Source organism: Chiloscyllium plagiosum, unplaced genomic scaffold (assembly GCF_037043375.1).
Source record: "Chiloscyllium plagiosum isolate Xiang-an unplaced genomic scaffold, Cpla_swu_hap1 HiC_scaffold_7, whole genome shotgun sequence".
Classification (NCBI taxonomy): domain Eukaryota; kingdom Metazoa; phylum Chordata; class Chondrichthyes; order Orectolobiformes; family Hemiscylliidae; genus Chiloscyllium; species Chiloscyllium plagiosum.
Window position 1 is genome coordinate 55,309,044 of NW_028270145.1, and position 23,223 is coordinate 55,332,266.

The window sequence follows — 23,223 nt, forward strand, 5'->3', positions numbered from 1 at the left end:
AACGTCATGTCGTCAGTACGTTGCCGCTATCGCAGTGCCTGTTGGGATGTATGAGAGACATTAAATAACAACGGTGCGGGGCGGGGACGGTGCAGCGTGTTCAGAGCCAAATGAGCGAAGAGGTGAGTGATTAAGAGTGGTTTTTATGTTGTAGGCCGCAACGCTTGTTGTTCTTGTCTGCGCGGTAAGGGTGAGCTGGAATGGGGGGGGGGAGATGCTACTCGGTTGTGAGCAGGTTTTTCGTTCACTGGGCCGCCCCGATAAAGTGAAACCAGTGCAGAGTTTGTGCGTTTGCGAGGTCGTGGTGCAGGCTTTCGTTCAGTCACTTCAATGGGGCTGAATGGCGTGGATAGCTCAGTCATCCTAAAGCAGAGACACGGCCTCAACAACCTGGGAACCTTGTGTTACTCCCGATGTGCCAGGGCAAAGCACACTCGGTTAGATGTGCAACGTTTGTAGTAACATGGTGGTTTGTTTCATTTTTCACAGATGTAGTAAATTCTTAAATGATGATAATAAAATACGCTGCTTTATTTACATGATTATTAACTCGTCAGCTTGAATTGGATGTGCGAAGGCACGTGCGTTTAATAGAGTCTGCGTTTAAATTCGACTGGGAAGGGACTTTGTTTTTCATTATCTTGTTCGTGAATCTTAAAACACAAACAATTATTAAAAATTTGATGGCTAGAATTATTTTAAGTGAGATCGACAAGAATTTCCAAATGGTACATATTGATCTGACAAGTGTAGAGTTACAGAAGTGTCAGCGTTCTGAGGCTTGAGTCAATTCAAAGTTTTCTTTATAACGTGCAGACAAGTATTTTAAGATTTGAAGTTACATTTCATGAGAATGACAGCCTTCAGCATCTTGAGCGTTCTATTTACCAATCTGGTAGCTTCATTATCAATGTTTATAACTAAATTTAAATTGAAATGTGACAATTTATTAAGTTGGTTTATGTGTTGTTTGAATTCCAGTTAGTGTTGAAGCATTTTTACTGCATAAACTGTATTTTGTTATATGGTAAACATTTTAGGAATGATTTATTTAACATCAAGCTGTGGACCTTGGATGTGTAAGGTTATACCAAGAACAGTAAAGCCAAATTGAAGTAATTCATTGTAACATAGAAACAATTTTTAAAATCCTATTTAATTGTTTCTGTCAAGTAGCGTATTCTATGTAAACTGAGACTTGTTTTGCACAAAGACAACGGCATAAAATGTTTTGGGTATCTCTGTGTGGCCATCATGAGCTGAAGCATAACTTCAACCCGGAGCTTCTGGCCCAAATGTAGGAAGTTGCTACTGCTTTGCAGTAAGCATGAATTATGCAGTTGTGAGGCTCAGGTTTGTTAACCTGGCTGAAATCAGACTGAGGGAATCCACTTTTGCTGCTGGATCAACATCTTGGGACCACCAACATAATTCATTGCAAGAACTGAAACATTTTAAGAATGTGGCTGTCCATTTGTTGAGCATATTTAAAAAAAACAAGAGATGTATGCCTTGCTAGTGATGTATATATCTGAAGAATGACTTTTAAAACTAAAATTTATTTTGTCTCAGTGCAACAGCGAGGGAAATACTAAATTCTATTCTAAGTGCAGCACTGTAGATTTCACTTGCCTGTCACATCATTTGTCTTTGAAGTGCATTAGTTCTAATTAAATAAACATTTCTGTCAAGTGTTAATCATAATTTCATGATTTTAAGGAATAATCAGCTTGATTATGGATTAGTTTCATATATGAAATAAATGGTTAATATGCATTTATTTTTTTCATTGTGCAGGTTGCTAAAATGGCAGAGAATGGAGAAGCTCAAGAAACAATTCCTCTGGAGAAGAAGATGTGTGAACCGATGGATGTACGTAATCCATACGAACAGTGGGATTATATTTTGATGTGATAAAGAAATTGTGCATTTGCCAGCTCATGGCGCAGGCTTTCATTCACTTATATTGGGCTGAATGGCGTGAAAAGCTCAGTCATCCTAAAGCAAAGACACTGCCTCAATAACCTGGGAACCTTGTGTTACTCCCGATGTGCCAGGGCAAAGAAGACTCTTGGTTAGATGTACAACGTTTGTAGTAATGTGGTAGTTTGTTTCATTTTCACAGATGTGGTAAATTCTTAATTGATAATAAAGTACGCTGCTTTATTCACATAATTTTTAACTCGTCACCTTAAATTGGACGCGCGAAGGCAAGTGCGTTTAATACAGTCCACATTTAAATTCTGAGAAGGGACTTAACTTTGTTTTTCATTATCTTGTTCTTGAATCCGAAAACACAAATGATTATTAAAGATTTGATGGCTAGAATTATTTTAAGTGAGATCGACAAGAATTTCCAAATGGTACATGCTTATCTGACAAGTGTAGAGTTACAGAAGTGTCAGCATTCTGAGGCTTGAGTCAGTTCAAAGTTTTCTTATAACGTGCAGACAAATATTAAGATTTGAAGTTACATTTCATGAGGATGACAGCCTTCAGCATCTTGAAATTCTATTTACCAATCTTTTTTAGCTTCATTAGCAACATTTATAACTAAATTAAATTAAAATCTCCAATCTCTGCCTATGTATTAAGTTGATTTATATGTTGCATTTGAATTCCAGTTAGTGCTGAACATTTTCACTGCATAAACTGTATTTTGTTACAGGGTAAATATATAGAAATGATTTATTTAACATCAAGCTGTGGACCTTTGATGTGTAAGGTTATACAAAAAACAGTAAAGCCAAATTAAACTAATTCAATGTAACATTACATTACATTATATTACATTTTTGTTTACATTACATTACAGTGTGGAAACAGGCCCTTCGGCCCAACAAGTCCACACCGACCCGCTGAAGCAACCCACCCATACCCTTACATTTACCCCTTACCTAACACTACGGGCAATTTAGCATGGCCAATTCACCTGACCTGCACATCTTTGGACTGTGGGAGGAAACCGGAGCACCCGGAGGAAACCCATGCAGACACGGGGAGAACGTGCGAACTCCACACAGTCAGTCGCCTGAGGCGGGAACATAGAAATAATTTTTAAAGTCCTATTCAAGTAGCGCACTCTATGTAAATTGAGACCTGTTTTGCCTAACGAGGACCACATAAAATGTTTTGGGTATTTCTGTGGCCATCATGAGCCGAAGCATGACTTCAGCCTGGAGCTTCTGGCCCAAATGTAGGAACTTACTACTGCTTTGCAGTAAGCATGAGTTATGCAATTGTGAGGCTCAGATTTGTTAACCTGGCTGAAATCAGACTGAGCTGGAAATGTGTTGCTGGAAAAGCGCAGCAGGTCAGGCAGCATCCAGGGAACAGAAGAATCGACGTTTCGGGCATAAGCCCTTGCCCGAAACGTCGATTCTCCTGTTCCCTGGATGCTGCCTGACCTGCTGCGCTTTTCCAGCAACACATTTCCAGCTCTGATCTCCAGCATTTGCAGACCTCACTTTCTCCTGAAATCAGACTGAGGGAATCCATTTTTGCTTCTGGATCAACATCTTGGGACCAACAACATAATTCATTGCAAGAACTGAAACAGTTTAAGAATGTGGCTGTCCACTTTGAGCTTTTTTTTAATAAAGCACAAGAAATGTTGGCCTTGCTATTGATGTATCTATCTCAAATATGACTTTTAAAACTAAAATTTATTTTGTTTGTCAGTGCAAAATCTGGGGAAATATTACATTATATTCTAAAGTGCAGCACTGTAGATTTCACTAGCCTGTCACATGATTTTGTCTTTGAATTACATTAGTTTTAATTAAACATTTCTGCCAAGTGTTAATCATAATTTCATGATTTTAAGGAATAATCAGCTTGATTATGGATTAGTTTCATATATGAAATAAATGGTTAATATGCATTTATTTTTTTCATTGTGCAGGTTGCTAAAATGGCAGAGAATGGAGAAGCTCAAGAAACAATTCCCCTGGAGAAGAAAATATGTGAACAGATGGGAGTACGTAATCCATATGAACAGTGGGATGATATTTTATTGTGATAAAGAAATTGTGCACTTGCCAGCTCATGGCGCAGGCTTTCATTCACTTAAATTGAGCTGAATGGTGTGAAAAGCCTCAGTCATCCTAAAGCAAAGACACTGCCTCAATAACCTGGGAACCTTGTGTTACTTCTGATGTGCCAGGTCAAAGCAGACTCTTGGTTAGATGTACGTTTGTAGTAATGTGGTAGTTTGTTTCATTTTCACAGATGCAGTAAATTCTTAATGGATAATAAAATATGCTGCTTCATTTACATAATTGATATCTTGCCATCTTCAATTGGAAGCGCGAAAGCAAGTGCGTTTAATAATTTGAATATAAATTCTCTGATTGGGAAGGGACTTGTTTGTCACTATCATGTTCTTCAATCCTAAAACGCAAACTATTAAAAATTCTATGGCTAGAATTATTTGAAGAGCTACCATACATATTTATCTGACAAATGTAGAGTTATAGAAGCTGCTGTCAGCATTCTGAGGCTTGAGTCAATTCAAAGTTCTCTTCATAACATACAGACAAATAATTCAAGATTTGAAGTTACATTTTACAAGAATAAACTGAGCTTTCAGTGTCTTTAAAGTTCTATTTATCAATCTTGTAACTTCATTGGCAACATTGAAACTAAATTATATTGAAAATCTCCAATCTCTGCCTGTTTTAAAAATTGGTTTATATGTTTATTATGAATTCCAGTTAGTGCTGAAGCATTTGCATTGCATAAACTATTTTGTTACATGGTAAATATGTGGGTATTACTACTTGAACACCAAATGTGAACCTTAGATGTTTAAGGTTATGATGTAAGTTATATAAAGAACAGTAAGAATTGAATAAATCATATTCAATTGTTTCTGTCAAATAGTGACTTCAATGTAAAATGAGACCTGTTTTGCACAACGAGGACAGCATAAAATGTTTTGGATATCTCTGGCCATCATGAGCTGAAGCATGACTTGAGCCCAGAGCTTCTGGCCAAGATGTAGGATACCACCACTGCTTTCCTGTAAGCATGATTAAGGCATTTGTGAGGCTCAGAATGGTTAATCTGTCTGAACCTGACTGTGGTAATTCACTTTTGCTGCTGGGTCAACTTCTTGGGACTTAGAACATAATTCTGGGGTGTACGTTCATTGCAAGAACTGAAACATTTTAAGAATGTGGCTGACCACTTGTTGAGCACATTTTTAAAAATGTTGGCCTTGCAAATAATGTATATATTTCATCTATCAGTGACTACATTTTATAAATATTAAATATTTCTGGGGAAATATTAAATTCTATTCCAAGTACAGCTCTCTAGATTTCGCTTGCCTGCCACATCATTTCTCTTTTAAGTGCATTAGTTACAATTAACTAAACATTTCTGCCAAGTGTTAACCATAATTTTAGGCCTTTAAGGAATAATCAACTTGATTGTGGACTGATTTTATTTATGAAATAAATGGTAGTTAATATGCATTTTTCTTTGTGTAGATTGCTAAAATGGCAGCAAATGAAGTAGCTCAAGAAATAACTCCCCTAGAGAAGAAGATATGTGAACAGATTGAAGTACGTAATCCATATGAACAGTGGGATGATATTTTTATTTGATAAAGACACTGAAAACTGCCCTCGTTGACTGTCTATCTAAATTAATAGCAGTTCTTTGAGGTTAAAATATTCCAATGCTTACGGTTATTGTTATTACATGGCGGAATGAATCGACCAAATCAGTAACTAAAGTAGGTTTCATGAGTAATGCTTCTGCTCATTTTCCTCTATTTTCACTCACTCCTCAACCCCCACCCCCCAAAAAAAAACTGCTGTGTGGTCTGAGCTGTAGATCTAGCATTACTTTGAAAGGTTGCAGACTTGTATTTGCGGATACATTCTATTTTGTTCAAAAAGCGCACAATCTGTAGGCAGTCAGTTAATTTGACATTTTAAATTCCTACTTTGGAAGTATTAGTCTGACTCTAGGTTGGGACAAGATAGACTCTAACCTGACTCCTTTAATGCATTGTCTGAGCTGAGATGTCACTTTTTTATATACCGATTAAAATCTTGCGGCACTAAATTCTGGGATTTACATATTAATCAATTGAAATCTACATCATTCTAAGTGATTACAGACTTAACAGCCACCTAGGTTTGTTTAATACATCATGTCTGTTGTGTGACACTTTGTTTTTTTTTCTTAGATTCTGTGCCCTGTGTATCCTGTCCCAGCTACCTGATGGATTAGTGCTCTGAAAGCTTTTATTTTCAAATAAACGTGTTGGACTATAACCTGGTGTTGACTTCTGACTTTGGCCACCCCAGTTCAACACCGGCACCTCCACATTGTGTTGAAAGGGGCAAAGTGAACAACTGTGTTCCTATCAATATTACTGTTTCTAGCAAACAAGTGACAATATCTCATTGAAATTGGCTGTGGAATACCTTGTATCTCCTGTAATGTAGCTTTTTTTATTATTTTATTGCAACAAGGCTGGATTTATTTATCTCACTTGTTTGTAAAAGTGTGCTTTTGTTGAAAGTATTGTCTTCATAAATGGTAGTGTAGAAAAACACTTGCAGTTTGCTTAGGAATATTTGGAGTATAAACCATTTTGAGCTTATCCTAGAATTTCGCAGCTTGTCAGAGTCCTACAGCATGGAGACAGGCCCTTTGCCCCAAACTGGTCCATGCCAACCAAAATGTCCATCCATGCTAGTCCCATTTCCCTGCACTTGGCCCATATCCTTCTAAATCTTCCTATCTATGTATTTGTACAAATATGTTTTAAATGTTGTTAATGTACCTGCCTCAACCACTTCCGGCAATTTAATCCATATCTTAACACCCTCTGTGTTTGAAAGAAAATTCCTCCTTAGGTTCCCTTTTATTCCTTCCCTTCTAACCTTAAACTGATGCGCTATAGTCTTCGATTCCCCAACCCTGGGGAAAAAGTGAGTGCTTTAACCCTGACCACTCCTCTCATGATCTTATACACTTCCATAAGATTCCCCCCTCAGTCTACTCCGCTCTATAGAAAAAAGTCTGAGTTTGTCCAACCTCTCCCTCTAACTCAGACCATTGAGTCCTGGCCACATCCTTGTACATTTCTTCTGCACTCCTTCCGGTTTAATAACATCCTTTCTATAGCAAGGTGATGAAAACTGAACACAATACTCCAAGTGCAGCCTCACCAATGTCCTGGACTTGTAACTGTGTTCTCTGGCATTGAGTCCTCTGTCAATCAAAAGGCTTTTCTCTCTCTATTCTGTCCCAAACGCTAATCTATAAAGTCTCCTTTTAATCTCATCTTCTGCAGGATGATCCTGTATTCTACCATCTATTGAGGTAACTTAGGTCCTTCATCCCTCATCGCGTCAGCTTTATCTCTGCACCCTGTCTGAAGTTTTTGCACGTGAAAGTGAGTACTGCAGATGCTGGAGATCAGAGTCAAGATTAGAGTGGTGCTGGAAAAGCACAGCAGGTCAGGCAGCATCTAAGCAGCAGGAAAATCGACGTTTCAGACAAACACCTTTCATCGGGAGTTCTTACATCCTTCCTTTAATGATACTGAACTGTGATTTGTAGAAGTTACCTCTTGGCTTTTGCTTGGGTTTGTCTTTATGAAGACCAAGATCCCGTGTGCCATATTGCTTTCTCATATGGCTGTCACCTCAACATTTCGAGTATGTAGCGGGGAGATTTTATGGCACGGGGTAAATCCCTACTTCTGGGCCAGAACGTCTGGGTTAAAGTCCTGCCAGTGGTGTTGTTGTCATAACCTGTTTGAACAGGTTGGTTAAAAGTTTTTTTGAAAGTACCAAAGGATTAGAATTGATAGTGCATGTAGGGCTTCTGTAGTGTCCCTGTTCTGGGCTAGAAAGTCTGGGATATGTCTGAACAGGTTTTAAAAGTATCTATCCCCAGATCTGTTACTACACCCTGTTCAACTGTATCCTTTGTGTTGCCTTGTTCTTATGCCCAGAAGTAACACTTCCATGCATTACTGCATTAAATTTAGTTTGCTATCTGTTTGCCCACTTCCATCGTCTGGTTCATTTCTCTTAAAAGTTGATCAGTATCTTCCACACAGTTCACATGCTTTCAAGTTTTGTCAGCTCTTGAAGTTGTGCCCAGTAAATCAAACTCTACTTCACTAATGTAGATTAAGAAAATCACTTGTTCCACTAGTATATAATTTAGGTGCGATTCCTTCCTCCAATCTGAGAAATTATTTCCAGTCTTTCAATCAACTTCACATTCATGCTGCTGCTGTCCCTTTTTTCTCAGTAAATGCATTCCTTCCTGGATCATCATTAATTGTTGATCATGATGATCCGTGTTCCTTTTAGAAACTCTACAGTTAATGTCACAATCTCGTTTTTCTTTGCCTGACCTGCCTAAATAACAGAATAAATTTAGAATTCCTTCCTGATAGCTTCTCCACTGAAAGTTATTTTGCTGTCTTTATACAGTATTATTTTGGTGATCACAACTTGCCGCGAGATAAATTTCTCAAAGAACAGATAAAGTTGGATGATGGTTGGATACCCCTGGAAACCTTGATCAAATTTAACAGGTAAGAACAATTGTAGTTCTTGCTTAAGACAAATGGCGATATAAGTAGTCTCTGACCATTGAGTGTTTTGCAGGTTAAGCCGTTTAACGACAGATTTCACTGTGATAGTAGAAGGTCTCAAGAAATCAAAAAGTGGACTTATGGAAATAAGTGAAGACAAAACTAAAATTCGTCGTTCTCCAAGCAAGCCTGTGCCTGAGTTTGAAGAATATAAAAACTCTGTGAAAGCAAGATCTGTATATGTTGTAAGTATTTGTGGTTTAGAAACATTGCATTTTATCTGTTCACACGGAAAACGTTTTCAATTTTGAATTTTCAGTTAAGATTGCTACTTGGTTGATCGTTCTGGTAGAAACAAGTTTGGTGAGAAAATTTCCTGATATTGAAAAAGTTGCTAAAATGTTGAATTGCAGTGAATCAAATGAAATTTACAAACTATTTAGTTTGTTCGTGGTTTACGGTCACATGTTCAATTTCTTAATTTTAATTAGCTGTTTAGTAGAGTATGAGGTTGCTTCATCCTTTGTTTGTAATGCTGGACTAGAACTTTCGTAGTTCTCTTGCCTTTTTTGAAAAATGCATTGAACATGACTAGTCTAGAGTGGGACTGTTTCTCCTTTGGAATATGTTACTGATTTGACCTCTTGTGATCAAACACAGTGATAGAAAGTAGGAGTATACTTCATTGTATAAGTTGATATCTTATAAACTATAGAATTTAATAAAATATATAGTATGTTGTGTATTAAATGAAGGTTGAGCATTTGTTTAACTTTAGATTAGATTACATTAGTGTGGAAACGGGCCCTTCGGCCCACCAAGTCCACACCGACCCGCAACCCACCCATACCCCTACGTTTACCCCTTACCTAACACTACGGGCAATTTAGCATGGTCAGTTCACCTGACCTGCACATCTTTGGACTGTGGGAGGAAACCGGAGCACCCGGAGGAAACCCACGCAGACACTGGGAGAATGTGCAAACTCCACACAGTCGCCTGAGGCGGGTCTCCGGTGCTGTGAGGCAGCAGTGCTAGCCACCGTCCCACCCACTTATTTGTGATATCCTTCATATTGACATTTCACTAAAGGATTTCATATCATTACATCCAATTCTGTGTTTTCTAAGCTGGGAGAAACTCCTGCTTGAATAGGAAATACTTAATTTACATTTAAATTTTAATATTTTCCACTCCTTTACTGTTTTCATGTCATGTCTTCCCAATGAACAGAAAGGCTTTCCCACAAGTGCTACACTTGATGAGATTAAGGGTTGGTTTGATGAAACTGGGCCCGTGGAGAATATACAGATGAGAAGAACACTGCAAAGGCAGTTCAAGGTCAGTATTTTTCTCCTTTCCTTTTCCCACACCCCTGACCCCCAAAATTTCCATAGTTTGTATTTAAACACTGAATTGTTCTGTTCCTTTTTGTTCACAGGGATCAGTGTTTGTTATCTTTGATAGTGTAGATTCGGCCACAAAATTTGTAGAAACCCCAGGGCAGAAATACAAGGACAATGATATGATTGTGCTTTTCAAGTAAGTATGTATGTTTTTGACATACCTTGGTTGAGTTTATCTAGATATACTCTTGCTGCTCACTGAAGGAAAGTTAACTTAATTGAGTGCCTGATTGGAAAGCAAAGTCAGCTAGAAAACCAAAAGTGACCTTTGCTGTTGGCTTCTCTGAAATGACAAAGCACTTGGAAATCTACTTGATTTTGGAGGTAATAACCTTTTGTTGTAATATTCCTTTAGGAAGGTAAACTGATTACCTTGCCCCACTTTTGGCCCAATAAAGTTTGAATTTTAAAAGGGATGAGTTATTGCCAATTATATTCATTTATGTATAGCTTTAACAATCTAATTAGCGGGATTCTTTAAGAAGCAAGTTAAGTTTTTGGAAACAAAATTTATTCCAAGTTCACTAAAACATTTAAACTATTCAAAAATATATAGCTACATGTCCTGATAAATAATACACCCACCAAGTCCAAATCTAGGAGAAATAGCGTAAACGCTCTGCAATGTTATCTTGGAAGTACTTTAGCTAAATAGCAGTTAAGTTCAAGGGAAAGAAAATACTATTTGTTCAGATATTAGTGCAACAACCTCTGCTCTGCAGCTGGCTAAATTATCCATCTGGGGACGGTAGTGATAGTGAAATCTTTTCAAGAACCTGGGCTGCACCAATAATGACTTCTCCCTTCAGGAATCTTTCACCTGTGGTGATGAGCTCTCCAATGGGCTTTTAACTCTGGTCATTGATTGGGGGGGATTCCAGAGCAAAGAGAAGATGGGCAAAAGCTATTTTGTCGGTGATTGATTTGTCTGTGTTCGAGTCCAATAACTATTAAACCCATAAACTGGGTCACGTGTACTTTGTAAATGCAATGTTTTCTTGCTGCAGTCAGTCTCCTTCTAAAGTTTTCTTTCCAAAAGTCTATGATATATTTACATGTCCAGTAAATAATATTCTGAACTAATATTTTCTCTATTAATTATAGAGATGTTAATATACAAATCCAAGTACTAATTTAGGACAAAGAAATAATATTGCTTAAAAATAACTTTATTTTTCAGAATACTTCAGTCAGAATCAGGCAATTGGGTGAAAAATTTGGTTTGTTTTTGTGATTGCCCTCTTAAATGAGTAGTTGATGCAAATTTAGGAATTGATCTGTAGATTTTGAATTTTCTACCAAATTTGAGAACATTTACCAACACACGATTCAGGATATTTTTCACTTATTTTTAGTTAATCGTGATCAAAGATAAAATCATAAGAATTATTACAGGTGTTCATATTTGGTCTTCACATACTTGGTAATTTATTTCCCAGCCATGATTCATTCTAGATGAGTCTTGATTCCTTGGCCTTTGTTTTGAATTCTGGGGGTTCCATGTTTTTACTTTTTTATACTGGCTGCATCATAACGGAACATGTTCAAGTCTTTCTCTTGGCAACAAAGTATATTCGAGCATTATGCAATCTGCATAAGATTCAAAGTTAACAAGTGCTTAATTTGGTGACAAATTTACAAAGTTATTGCATTTTTGGTGTCTCTTCACTTAACAGCATTTATTTGTCCAATTTCTGTAGTATCATATATGCATTTGTCTTAAACTTCCACATTATGATTATTTTGATCTGAGTGATCTGAATGGATTGACGCACCTAAAATTCAGTTCTCATGTTTCCTTCTTAAAGGGAATCTTACTTTGCAAAGAAAGCTGAAGAAAGGAAGCTACATAAGACAGCAAAAAACAAAAAAACGTAAGTGATTACGAATTTGTGACAGTTTTATGAAAACTGTACACTGTTTGCATTGGCAATAGACAATAGGTGCAGGGGTAGGCCATTCTGCCCTTCGAGTCTGCACCACCATTCAATATGATCATGGCTGATCATCCTTAATCAGTATCCTGTTCCTGCCTTATCTCCATAACCCTTGAGAGCTCTATCCAACTCTTTCTTAAATGAATCCAGAGACTGGGCCTCCACTGCCCTCTGGGGCAGAGCATTCCACACAGCCACCACTCTCTGGGTGAAGAAGTGTCTCCTCATCTCTATCCTAAATGGTCTACCCAGTATTTTTAAGCTGTGTCCTCTGGTTCGGCACTCGCCCATCAGCGGAAACATGTTTCCTGCCTCCAGAGTGTCCAATCCTTTAATAATCTTATGTCTCAATCAGATCCCCTCTCACTCTTCTAAACTCAAGGGTATACAAGCCCAGTTGCTCCAGTCTTTCAGCGTAAGGTAGTCCCGCCATTCCAGGAATTGACCTTGTGAACCTACGTTCTTGCCACCATAGTGGATAACCATACGTTTATCCACATTAAACTGCATCTGGCATGCATCTGACCACTCGCCTAACCTGTCCAGGTCACCCTTTAATCTCCTAACATCCTCCTCACATTTCACCCTGCCACCCAGCTTAGTATCATCAGCAAATTTGCTAATGTTGTTACAAATATCATCTTCTATATCATTAATATATATTGTAAAAAGCTGCAGTCCCAGCACTGATCCATGTGGTACCCCACTGGTCACTGCCTGCCATTCTGAAATGGAGCCGTTTATCACAACTCTTTTTTTTTTTTGTTTCCTGTCAGCCAACCAACTTTCAATCCAAGTTAGTACTTTGCCCCCAATACCATGTGTCCTAATTTTGCTCACTAACCTCCTATGTGGGTCTTTATCAAAAGCTTTTCTGAAAGTCCAGGAACACTACATCTACTGGATCTCTCTTGTCCATATTCAGAGTTACATCCTCAAAAAATTCCAGAAGATTAGTCAAGCATGATTTCCCCTTCATAAATCCATGCTGACTCTGACCTATCCTGTTACTACTATCCAGATGTGTCGGAATTTCATCCTTTATAATAAACTCCAGCATCTTGACCACCACTGAGGTCAGACTAACTGGTCTATAATTTCCTGCTTTCTCTCTCCCACCTTTCCTAAAAAGTGGTACAACATTAGCCACCCTCCAATCCGCAGGAACCGATCCCGAATCTATCGAACTCTGGAAAATAATCACCAAAGCATCCACGATTTCTCGAGCCACCTCCTTCAGTACCCTGGGATGTAGACCATCAGGCCCCGGGGACTTATTAACCTTCAGACCGAACAGTCTCTCCAACACCAAATCCTGGCAAATATAAATTCCCTTCAGTTCAGGTCCTTCAGCCACTGTTACCTCAAGGAGATTGCTTGTGTCTTCCCCAGTGAACACAGATCTGAAGTACCAATTCAATTCTTCTGCCATTTCTTTGTTCCCTGTAATATATTCCTCTGTTTCTGTCTTCAAGGGCCTAATTTTAGTCGTAACCATTTTTTTTGCCTTTCACATACCTAAAAAAGCTTTTACCATCCTCCTTTATATTTTTGACTAGTTTACCTTCGTACCTCATTTTTCTCTGCGTATTTCCTTCTTAGTAATCCTCTGTTGTTCTTTAAAAGCTTCCCAGTCCTCCGTTTTCCCACTTATCTTTGCTATGTTATACGTTTTCTCTTTTAACTAACTTTATATGTTTCTTAACTTCCCTTGTCAGCCATGGCCACCCATGCCTCCTCCTAGGGATCTTTCTTCCTTTCTGGAATGAACTGATCCTGCATCTTCTGCATTATACACAGAAATATCCGTCATTGTTCCTCCACTGTCATATCTGCTAAGGTATTGCACCATTGAACTTTGGCCAGCTCCTCCCTCATAGCTCCATAGTTCCCTTTATTCAACTGAAATATTGTCACTTCCGATTGTACCCTCTCCCTCTCAAATTGCAGATTGAAGCTTAATGTATTATGGTCACTACTTCCCAATGGCTCCTTCACTTCAAGGTCTCTGATCAATTCTGGTTCGTTACACAATACCAAATCCAGAATTGCCTTCTCCCTGGTCGGCTCCAGCACCAGCTGCTCTGAGAATCCATCTCTGAGGCACTCCACAAAGTCTCTTTCTTGAGGTCCAGTACCATCCTGATTCTCCCAGTCTACCTGCATGTTGAAATCCCCCATAACAACTGTAGTAACATCTTTGCGACAGGCCAATTTCAGCTCCTGATTCAACTTGCATCTGACATCCAGACTACTGTTTGGGGGCCTGTAGATAACTCCCAAGAGGGTCTTTTTACCCTTAGAATTTCTCAGCTCTATCCATACTGACTCTACATCACCTGATTCTAGGTCCCCCTGCGCAAGGGACTGAATATCATCTCTTACCAGCAGGGCCGCCCCACCCCCTTTGCCCATCAGTCTGCCCTTACGATAGCATGTGTAGCCTTGAATATTCATTTCCCAGGCCCTGTCCACTTGAAGCCATGTCTGTTATCCCCACAATATCGTATCTGCCAATTTCCAAAAGAGCCTCAAGCTCATCCATCTTATTTCTAATGCTTCGTGCATTCATATATAGTATTTTTAATTTGTTACTGCCCTCACCCTTCCCATCAACTCCGATTTCACTCAACCTTACAACATGATCCCTTTTTGAGTTTTCTGCTTCATTGATACAGTTGTCTTGACTTCCCTTGTTTTAACTTTCCCTTCAATTTCCTTCTTAAACATTCAGTTTGTCCCCCTCCCCCCCGCTACTTAGTTTAAACGTAGCTGTGTTGCAGTAGCAAACCTGCTTGCCAGAATGCTGGTCCCTAACCTATTAAGGTACAAACTGTCTGTCTTGTAGAATTTATGCTTACCACAAAACATACCCCAGTGATCCAAGAATTTAAATCCTTGCTTCCTGCACCAGTTCTCCAGCCACACGTTCAAGTCCATTATCTCCCTGTTTCTGACCTCACCAGCCCGAGGAACTGGATGCAAACCGGAGATGATCACCCTGGACGTCCTGCTTTTCAGCCTTCTTCCGAGTTCTCTGAAGTCTCGCTGTAGTATGTTCCTCCTCTTCTTCCTGACGTCATTTGTGCCAACATGTACCATCACCTCTGGCTCTTCACCTTCATCCTTGAGGATTTCCTGCACTCTGATGTCTTTAACCCTGGCACCAGGAAGGCAACACACCATCCTTAAGTCCTGCCTGCTGCCACAAAAACCCCGGTCAGTTCCTCTCACTATGGAGTCCCCTATTACCACGGCTCTGTGCGATGTCCGACTCTTCCGCTCTGCCTCCACGCCAACTTTTGATTGACAGACCTGGCCGCTTCGTGGACTGGCAATGTCATCTGTCTCTACGTTTCCAAAAGAGTCAACTTGATCCTGACAGGTACTTCCCCTGGGGTCTCTTGCACCTGTCTCCTCTCTGCCTTCCTCATCGTCTGCTGTCTTCTAGTATGGTCGGTGTAATAACCTCCTGAAGGTCTTGTCCAGAAAGATCTCGTTCTCTCGGATGAGCCTAAGGTCGTCTAGTTCATTCATCAGTGCTGCAATATGCTCTGTCAGTAGCTGAACGTGCACACACTTTCCACACTTATACGAACCAGATACACCAGAGTCTTTGAGAGTATTTGAACTTTTAAGGTAGGGTGAGAGAATGAGATGCAGGTGAGGAAAAAAGCAACCATAATTCAATGTTTGATCTTTTAAATGTGGCTACGAAATTGGGGTGGCAGTATGGATTGAGGCCTTGGGTTGAGACCAGATTTTAAATTCTTTTCCATAATGGTATTAGCTATATCTTGAGTTTTGGATTTATTCTACTGAGAAAATGGGTTCTTTTGATCCAGACGGACTCTAAATTGGTTTCTACTGTGCACATTATTTAAAGAGTACCTTCAATGTGCATGAAGTCACTTAAAACAATTTTCTTTTGTTTTAAAGACACAATTGCAAACAAGTTTTGTTTGTTTGTGTCCTGCACACCCCCAAAAAAAGTTAACTTGCTGTCTAAATAATTTGGTACTTCAGACAAAACTAGATTTTATTACTAGCTCTGCTAAGGAAATGTGAATTATCCATGTTGTACAAACCATCTCCATTTAAGTTTAGTGACCAATCTGCTTTACCTTTTCCTTTCAGTGAGAAAGACCATGCAGGTGGTGATGCTGCGCTTGACAAAGTAAGTCGTCTTGTCTTTTTTTATTTGGCACAAAAACAATGGATGCAACTCTATATAAAGACATAGGAGCAGAATTAAGTTGTTCGATCGTGGCTCAAACTTATTCTTCTGCCTTCTCCCCATAGCTTTTCATTGCCCTTCCCAATCAAAAACCCATCTCTGTCTTATATATATTCGATGATTTGGCCTTGACAGCCCTGTTTGGCAGTGTGTTCCACAGATTCCCACACTCTGGCTGATGAAATTCCTGCTGATCTCTGTTTGAGAAGGTTGTGTCTTCACTCTGGGGCTGTGTCCTTGGGTCCTTATCTCTCTCGTAGTGAAAACATCATTTCCGCGTCCCTTGTACAATTGTAATAGTGCCTTTTTTACATGCCTTTTCTATCCTTTATTTCCTACCCACATCCTGACTACTGCTAGAAGGCCTGTACACATCTCCCATCAGGGTTTTAAAAAAATTTTTTTGCAGTTCCACAACTCTACCCACACAGATTCTGTGCCTTCCTGCTCTGTTCCTCCTGACTTAATTTCTTGCTGATAAGGCAACCCCGCCTCCCTGGCAGTCTTTTCAGTTGGATATAACTTTGGATATTTAGTTCCCAGTCCTGATCCATTTGGGCTGGCAAGAGGCTGGAAGAACACACCACGTCAGGCAGCATCAGGAGGTGGAGAAGTCGACGTTTGGAGTATAACATTTCATGATCCATTTGGAGCCATGTTTCTGTAATAGCCACGTCATACCCACTAATGGCTATTAATTGTTAGAATTTATTTCTGCTGTCTAACTGATATGATGGTTACTTCTAATAAATGCCAAAGCTGTTTGCCCTAGTCATTTTAATGGTATGTTTTTAAAAAATATAACCTTTTCTGTCAGTTGCTTAAGTGGTTTGAACCTTGGAAAAGAATAACCCTAACTCACGCACCAGATGCACCCCAAATAACATTTTTTATGTAGCAGCAATTTATTCAATAAGTGTCTTCTGTTTTTCACATAGTCTTAATATACCATTCATTGTGGTTTTAGCTCAATAATTCCTTGTTAATTATTAAATTAGTTGAGTATATTCTCCCTTTACTTGGATTGTTTATTAACAGCTGTTCCAAATGTTACTTCTACTAGATCTAAGCTTCTCAAATGAATCTTCCTCAGATTTTGACTTGGAGATCAATTATAATTGAAGATTGAAATAGAAACATGAGGCTAGGTATCAAGAAATATAGATTTGATGCAGATCACATGACCTAGGAATGCCCAGAACTCTTCCTATTATCTCATTTCCTAACTTATGAGATAACTGAATCTTTATTCAAAGAATTATGTTCTGACTAAAGTGACAAATGTGTGCAGCCCATTAAGTATGTACAGCACTGAACAAATGTAGAAGCAGCATGCTCTTCATGTATTGTGTGCACCTTAATCTTATTTGGATCTCTCAATGCATCAGCTGCACATGTCAATATTGCCTGATTTGTTTGTTGAGGATATAAGTCTGCTTGCTGATTTGGTGCAGTCTCTGCTCTTATAACTGACTGAGACTTGCAAGGTATTTGTCTGCATAGAAGTTAGTAAATTGTATCTTCTGATCTGATGTACAGGTTATAGCTCTTGAATAACATTTGGAAGTGATGGAAGGCATGGAAATATTAAATGTTCTTTTATTTTAAAGAAATGCTTCGAGGAAAAAACAGGGTGTTTGCTGAAGTTTGCTGGTGACCTTGCTGATCAGACTTGCAGAGAAGATATTCATGAAATTTTCTCCAATCATGGTGAAATACAATGGATAGATTTTATAAGAGGTGCTAAAGAGGTAAAAATGACTTCAAGTTACTCAATTGATTCTTTTTTTAAAAAAAATTCTTGCTGTAAGGATTAATTGTATGCTTTGTAGGGAAATATCCTTTTTAAAACAAATGCAAAGGAAGCACTTGAAAAGGCAACAGAAGCCCACGGAGGAAAACTGCAATTGAGAGATAAAGATGTCACTTGGGAAATAGTAGAGGGTGAAGAGGAGAAAACAATTTTGAAAAAGATATTGGAAGATCAGAGGGAGTCACTAAACAAGAGAAGCTTCAAAGGTAAAACTTTAATGGTGATGTGCATGCTTGACAGTTGACGTTTTCTGAAAATTTTTAAACTATATACTAAAGACTTGTTTGTTTACAGCTCGAAGGGGTAGAGGAAGAGGTGGTAAGGGAAATTCAGGACAACAACGGGTGCAATTTCAAGGCAAAAAAACAAAATTTGAGAGTGAAGATGAAGATGGTGATGAGGGAGTGGAACAAACAACAGAAATTAGTAAGTGCAAATTGTCAGTCTTGAATAAACCACTGGGATATGGATTTTTGATGCAAATTAATTGTAACCAGATTTTGTTTTTGAACTTATTCATTGGATATAGTGATCAGCCAGCATTAATTATCGATTTCTAATCACTCTTGAAGATGCTGATGAGTTGTTTTGGAACCACTGCAGCCCAGCTTGTGTGGATGCATGCATAAAGGAAAGTTTCAGGATTTTGACAGTGAATGAAGAGTTTTATTGTTCAAAGACAGGATGTTGAATTAATCGGAAGGTAGCTTGATGGTTGTGGCACTCCCATGTATGCTTCTGTTAGTGTTTTTAGATGACCGAGTCATGGATTTGAAGTGTTGAAAGCAACTTGGTAAGTTGCTGTAGTGTTCATGCTACACACTGGTGCTGATCAAACAGACTTCTTTTGTAATTGTTGTCGAGTGGCCTGTATGCAGAATCTAACATCTGGGTAAATGGAGTATTCATTAGCATTCCTCAGTTGTGCCATGTAGGTGGTGAATGGGCTTTGGAAATTCAGGTCAGTTACACTCTGCAGAAAGCCTGCCTCTGGCTCAAAGGAGCATTATTGATGTGCGATTAAAAACACGCAATGCTGGCATTGTGTGGAGATTTAATTTTAACATTTCAGGTGAAGGACTTCTTGTTCACGTGACTGGTCCAGTTTAAAGTTCTGCTCTGGTAATTTCTGTGATGGGAATGGGGGGGGGTTGTGGCAATGATACAGTTAAATTCTCATAAAGCTAATTTTTGGAGCAGAATTAGGCTATTTGGCTCATTGAGTCAGCTCTGCTATTTGATCGTAGCTGATGATGTTTCTCTGTCCCATTCTCCTGCTGCCTCCTCCTAACACTTGATTCCCTTATATATCAAGAATCTGTCTATTTCTGTCCTTAATGTGCTCAATGACTTTGCCTCCATAGCTCCTCTGATATCCCTCTGTCTGCATGTCCTTCCTTTGATACAGAGCCCAAAATTGCTCTGAATATTCCAGATTTTTCTTGAATATGGTTATTGCCCAGCATTTGGAATTCTCAGTGAATATTCCAAATTCTGACTTGATGCATGGTAATTGAAACTCTGACACTGATGGCATAGAATTGATCTCTAAGCACCACCACTATTTTCTATGCGCAGATCTGATTTTGAACAGTGGAGAATTTTCCTGATTCCTGTAGCCTTCAACTTTTGAAGTTCCTTGATGTCAGTGATACTCTTGTCTCTTCTCAAATTCAGTTCTTTGATCAATGCTTGGATTAAGGCTGTAAAGAGGTATAAAGTAAGATGTTTTTTGTCGAATCCAAAATGAATATCAAGTACCACTTGGTAGTACCATCAACACCACTTATTTTCAACCAGACTACTGGGCTGGTAACTTGATTTGTCCTCCTTTTACTTGACCCTACAGACTTTGGCAGTTTGCTCATTACTGGATAGATAGCTGCATTTAGTTTTACTAGAATAGCTTGATGGAAATTGATTTGAAATGGCTACTGATGCTGGGGATCTCATGAGACTAGTATGCAAGTTTGGATCATTGACTCAGCATTTTCAGCTGTGACATATCTACAGACCCATGATTGCATTGGCTGTGGAATTGTTTTTTAACCTAAAAAAAGTTGGTTCTGTGTATCATGCATATAAGCCTCAGTTTATAACTTATCTAGGTTTGACTGCTTTTGCTTGAATGCAGTCCTTTTTATAAAATCCTGCCTTGAGGTGGTAACCTGTAGATACCTTTTAATTGATCTGTTCAATTGATTTTAAAGCACCTCCAGAGCTGTGGGATTTGAATCTGATCTTCTGGCCCACAGTTGGGAACATTGTACCATAAGACCCCTAGTGAGGTATGCTGAGCATTGAGTTTGCATACGGTGAATGGTAGCTCTGTTGATGACAGACATGTCTTGTAATTTTCTGCTAGATCAATCCTAAGGTTATTTGGCAAATGGTAGTGCCATTGATACGTTAACTGAGAAGGAAGGTGGATTGTAATCATTTTGATAACCATGTTTCATCTGATGCTATGCCACCTGTGTCCAGAATCTGTATTGAATGTTCACAGGATCATCCTTGATTGATTGTGTATCACTTATTTTAGTACATACCCTGTGATTTTTGGTTTGAAAATGAGGGACAGATTGTTAAATACAGCTGTCTCAGTTATTTGACTAGTTCTGGGAGACCACTCTCGCACAATTCCACTGAAGCTAGTGAGGAGGACTCTGCAGAATTGACTGTGTGCAGGTTATACCATTTGTTGCTTGTTACTTGCCAATGTTGGGTGAACTACCAATTTTTTTCAACTCTTGAGATTTTGTGGAACTATATAGCATGAAATTTGTCACCAAATTAGCTGCTATACACTGTCTATACAAATGCTGGAACTTCTTGTTATTCTTAAATGTTTTTAACTGCCTTGTTTGACCTGTTGTAGCTGCCACCAGTCCAAAGAAGAGAACCCTTGAAGAAACTAAAATTCTAGATGAGCCTTCAGCAAAACAACTGAAAACAGAAGATAAAGTTGCTGATCAGTAGGATTCGATTGATGTGCAAACCAAACAAAATTACCACATGGCCTGATGCAAGGTGTTTTAACTATATTTAATTTTGATTTCTGCATTGTCTCCATTGAATATCTTCCAGAAGGATGGAATTTATTTAAACGAAAACCGTATGAAGTCCACCTCAATGTCGATCTAGAATTTAAAGAAAAGTATTAAACTGTATATTTGAAGATGCCTTACTGCATGCTTAAGATTTGTGTAGATGTTTTTTAAAAAACATTTTACTTTTGTTAATGATTGATTTACTTTATTGACTGTTTATTCATTTCCTTGCAGAGATTATGTACACAAGGTTGTGATACTAATACCTTGGAAGTTTGACAGTCTAGTCTTAATACAAAACTAATGTAAATAGTCTGCAAATTATTGAATAAAACATTACTTTGAATTATGTAAAGGCTTTGAACTTGATCTTGCATAAGTTAGTCTGCAGATAATGAACCTAATGGGACTCGTTGATTAGCCAAACACTAATTTCATATTTCTTGAGCTCTTCACTAACATCAAGCTACAGTTTTCATATGAAGTTTTTATATACAATGACATTACAATGAATCAGATGTGCTACTAAATTCAGATTGCTTGTCTAACATATCACTTAGTGGGTGTTTCTGCTCCCAAATAATAGGAAGGCATGACACCATTGTTCTCTGTATTCCCTCCAAATGTTCACCAGCTATTAGCTTTGATTATTGTCAGAGGGATTGAGTCAATCTGGTTACAACCTTGGTGTCACAGATGAGCTTCTGACCCAGTGTTTCTGTATCAGTACATTTGTCTATATTCCAACTTTATCTGATTTTGCTTGTCTTCTGAAAAGGTTTACATGTGCCTTTGTTACATCTAGACTTGGGATGCCAGTGCACTGGAGTGGTCATGTTCTACCGTATGTATATCTGAATTAATCTAAAACTCTACTGTTAATTTGCTGCGGAAGTAGTGACAGTGGTAATGCACTGGTTGAGTAATCCTGAATCCCAAGTTAATGACTGGGTACAAGAGTTTGAATTTCATTGGTGAGGTGTATTTTAGACCAGACCAAACCCTTCAATATATTAAGAAGATACCTTTCAAAGTAAGGGTTTTTAGGGTAAGATGCTGCATTCCAGATACAATTTGATTGGTAAAAGTACTCTAAGCAAAACTCACTTATTTTTGACAGTTAATTAAACCAATTCTTTTTATTTTAACTGTCAATGTTCAATAACTGCTCGTTAACTCCTCCAATCTAGCAACATCCCATAAACACTCCCTTTAGCAGAAGAAAATTAATTAAAACAGAATTCCTGCTGCTAAAATTGTATGCGAGACAGAGAATCCCAGCTTGTACCTGTAACAAAGGAATAAGAACTTCCACATCCAGCTTCAAGACCCCAGCAACTGTTGAAAACTAAAACTAAAAATTCTGTTTCTGTGGGAGCTTGAACCCACCCATTCAAGCTACTTCTATTGTCCCAACTTGTTAAAAACAAACCCCTGACAAACCATTTATTGGCTCTGAGCAGACTGTTCTAGACCTCTATTTTGACCTTTCTTCATTAAAAGAAACCAAGATAAAATACACCTTAACCAGTGTATCATCACGTGACAGCCCTTGACATCAAGGCCACATTTGTGTGTGGTGTCAAGGAGCCCGAGCACAACGAGAATCAGTCCAACATGACTGGGTGGGGGTGAGTCAATTCTCTTCTGCTTGGAGTCACACCTGGCAAGTAGGAAGATTGTGGTAGTTGGAGGTCAATCAGAATAGTGTCTAAAGTCTGACTATCTTCAGCTGTTTCATAAATAATCCTTCCATCATAAGGTCAAGTAGGGCTGTTTGCCAACATTCAGCCTTTCTGTGGTTCCTTATACTGGAACAGACCATGATCAAATGCAACAAGACTGAGGCAACATCCAGGCTTGGCTATTATGTAGCAATTAATGTGTGCCACAACAACCATTCAATGACTAACTCCAAGAACAGACAATCCTTTCCATCAACTTTAACATTCAATGGCATTACCATCATTGATCCTCGACTATCAACATCCTGGGGGGGGGTGGAATACTGCAGCAAGCAACTTTCCTCTAGTCCTGAAAAGCTCTCCATCTCTAAGACACCAGTTAAGAGGTGATTGAATACTCTCCACTTGACTGGATAAGTGCAGCTTGAACAACATTCAGAGTTTGATACAGAGGACAAAGTAGCTGCTTGATTGGCACCACATCCACAACTATCCATACAGATGCTCAGCAGCACTG

The 23,223-nt window shown here is 38.7% G+C and overlaps 3 protein-coding genes across 5 annotated transcripts in view; 2 read left to right on the top strand and 1 right to left on the bottom strand.

Moving 5' to 3' along the window:
- The window catches only part of klhl23 (kelch-like family member 23), a 49,315-nt gene extending 45,349 nt beyond the window's left edge, over positions 1–3,966 (top strand). The window contains exons 5-6 of the mRNA XM_087989044.1: positions 1,798–1,872; positions 3,905–3,966. Of these exons, the coding sequence (XP_087845170.1) occupies positions 1,798–1,805 (8 nt within the window). The 3' untranslated portion in view covers positions 1,806–1,872; positions 3,905–3,966. The remainder of the gene's footprint in view (positions 1–1,797; positions 1,873–3,904) is intronic.
- On the top strand, positions 50–21,370 carry ssb (small RNA binding exonuclease protection factor La). The gene is made up of 14 exons (XM_043693690.2): positions 50–122; positions 1,798–1,872; positions 3,905–3,979; positions 5,496–5,570; positions 8,475–8,578; positions 8,652–8,823; positions 9,812–9,919; positions 10,020–10,120; positions 11,793–11,858; positions 16,059–16,098; positions 17,769–17,909; positions 17,991–18,177; positions 18,266–18,397; positions 20,850–21,370. Exons 1-14 carry the CDS (start codon positions 111–113, stop codon positions 20,948–20,950), a joined length of 1,389 nt encoding a protein of 462 aa, XP_043549625.2. The 5' UTR covers positions 50–110; the 3' UTR covers positions 20,951–21,370.
- The window catches only part of mettl5 (methyltransferase 5, N6-adenosine), a 31,884-nt gene continuing 29,658 nt past the window's right edge, over positions 20,998–23,223 (bottom strand). For all 3 annotated transcript variants that reach the window (XM_043693697.2, XM_043693694.2, XM_043693696.2), the window contains one exon: positions 20,998–21,111. In XM_043693697.2, coding sequence (XP_043549632.1) covers positions 21,070–21,111 — 42 coding nt within the window. In that variant the 3' untranslated portion in view covers positions 20,998–21,069. The remainder of the gene's footprint in view (positions 21,112–23,223) is intronic.

Bases quoted from the DNA above. Each gene is read 5' to 3' on its own strand.
- ssb (XM_043693690.2), top strand. The intron at 3,980-5,495 runs GTACGTAATCCA...TTCTTTGTGTAG, and splicing joins AAATATGTGAACAGATGGGA to ATTGCTAAAATGGCAGCAAA. The intron at 17,910-17,990 runs GTAAAAATGACT...TATGCTTTGTAG, and splicing joins TTATAAGAGGTGCTAAAGAG to GGAAATATCCTTTTTAAAAC.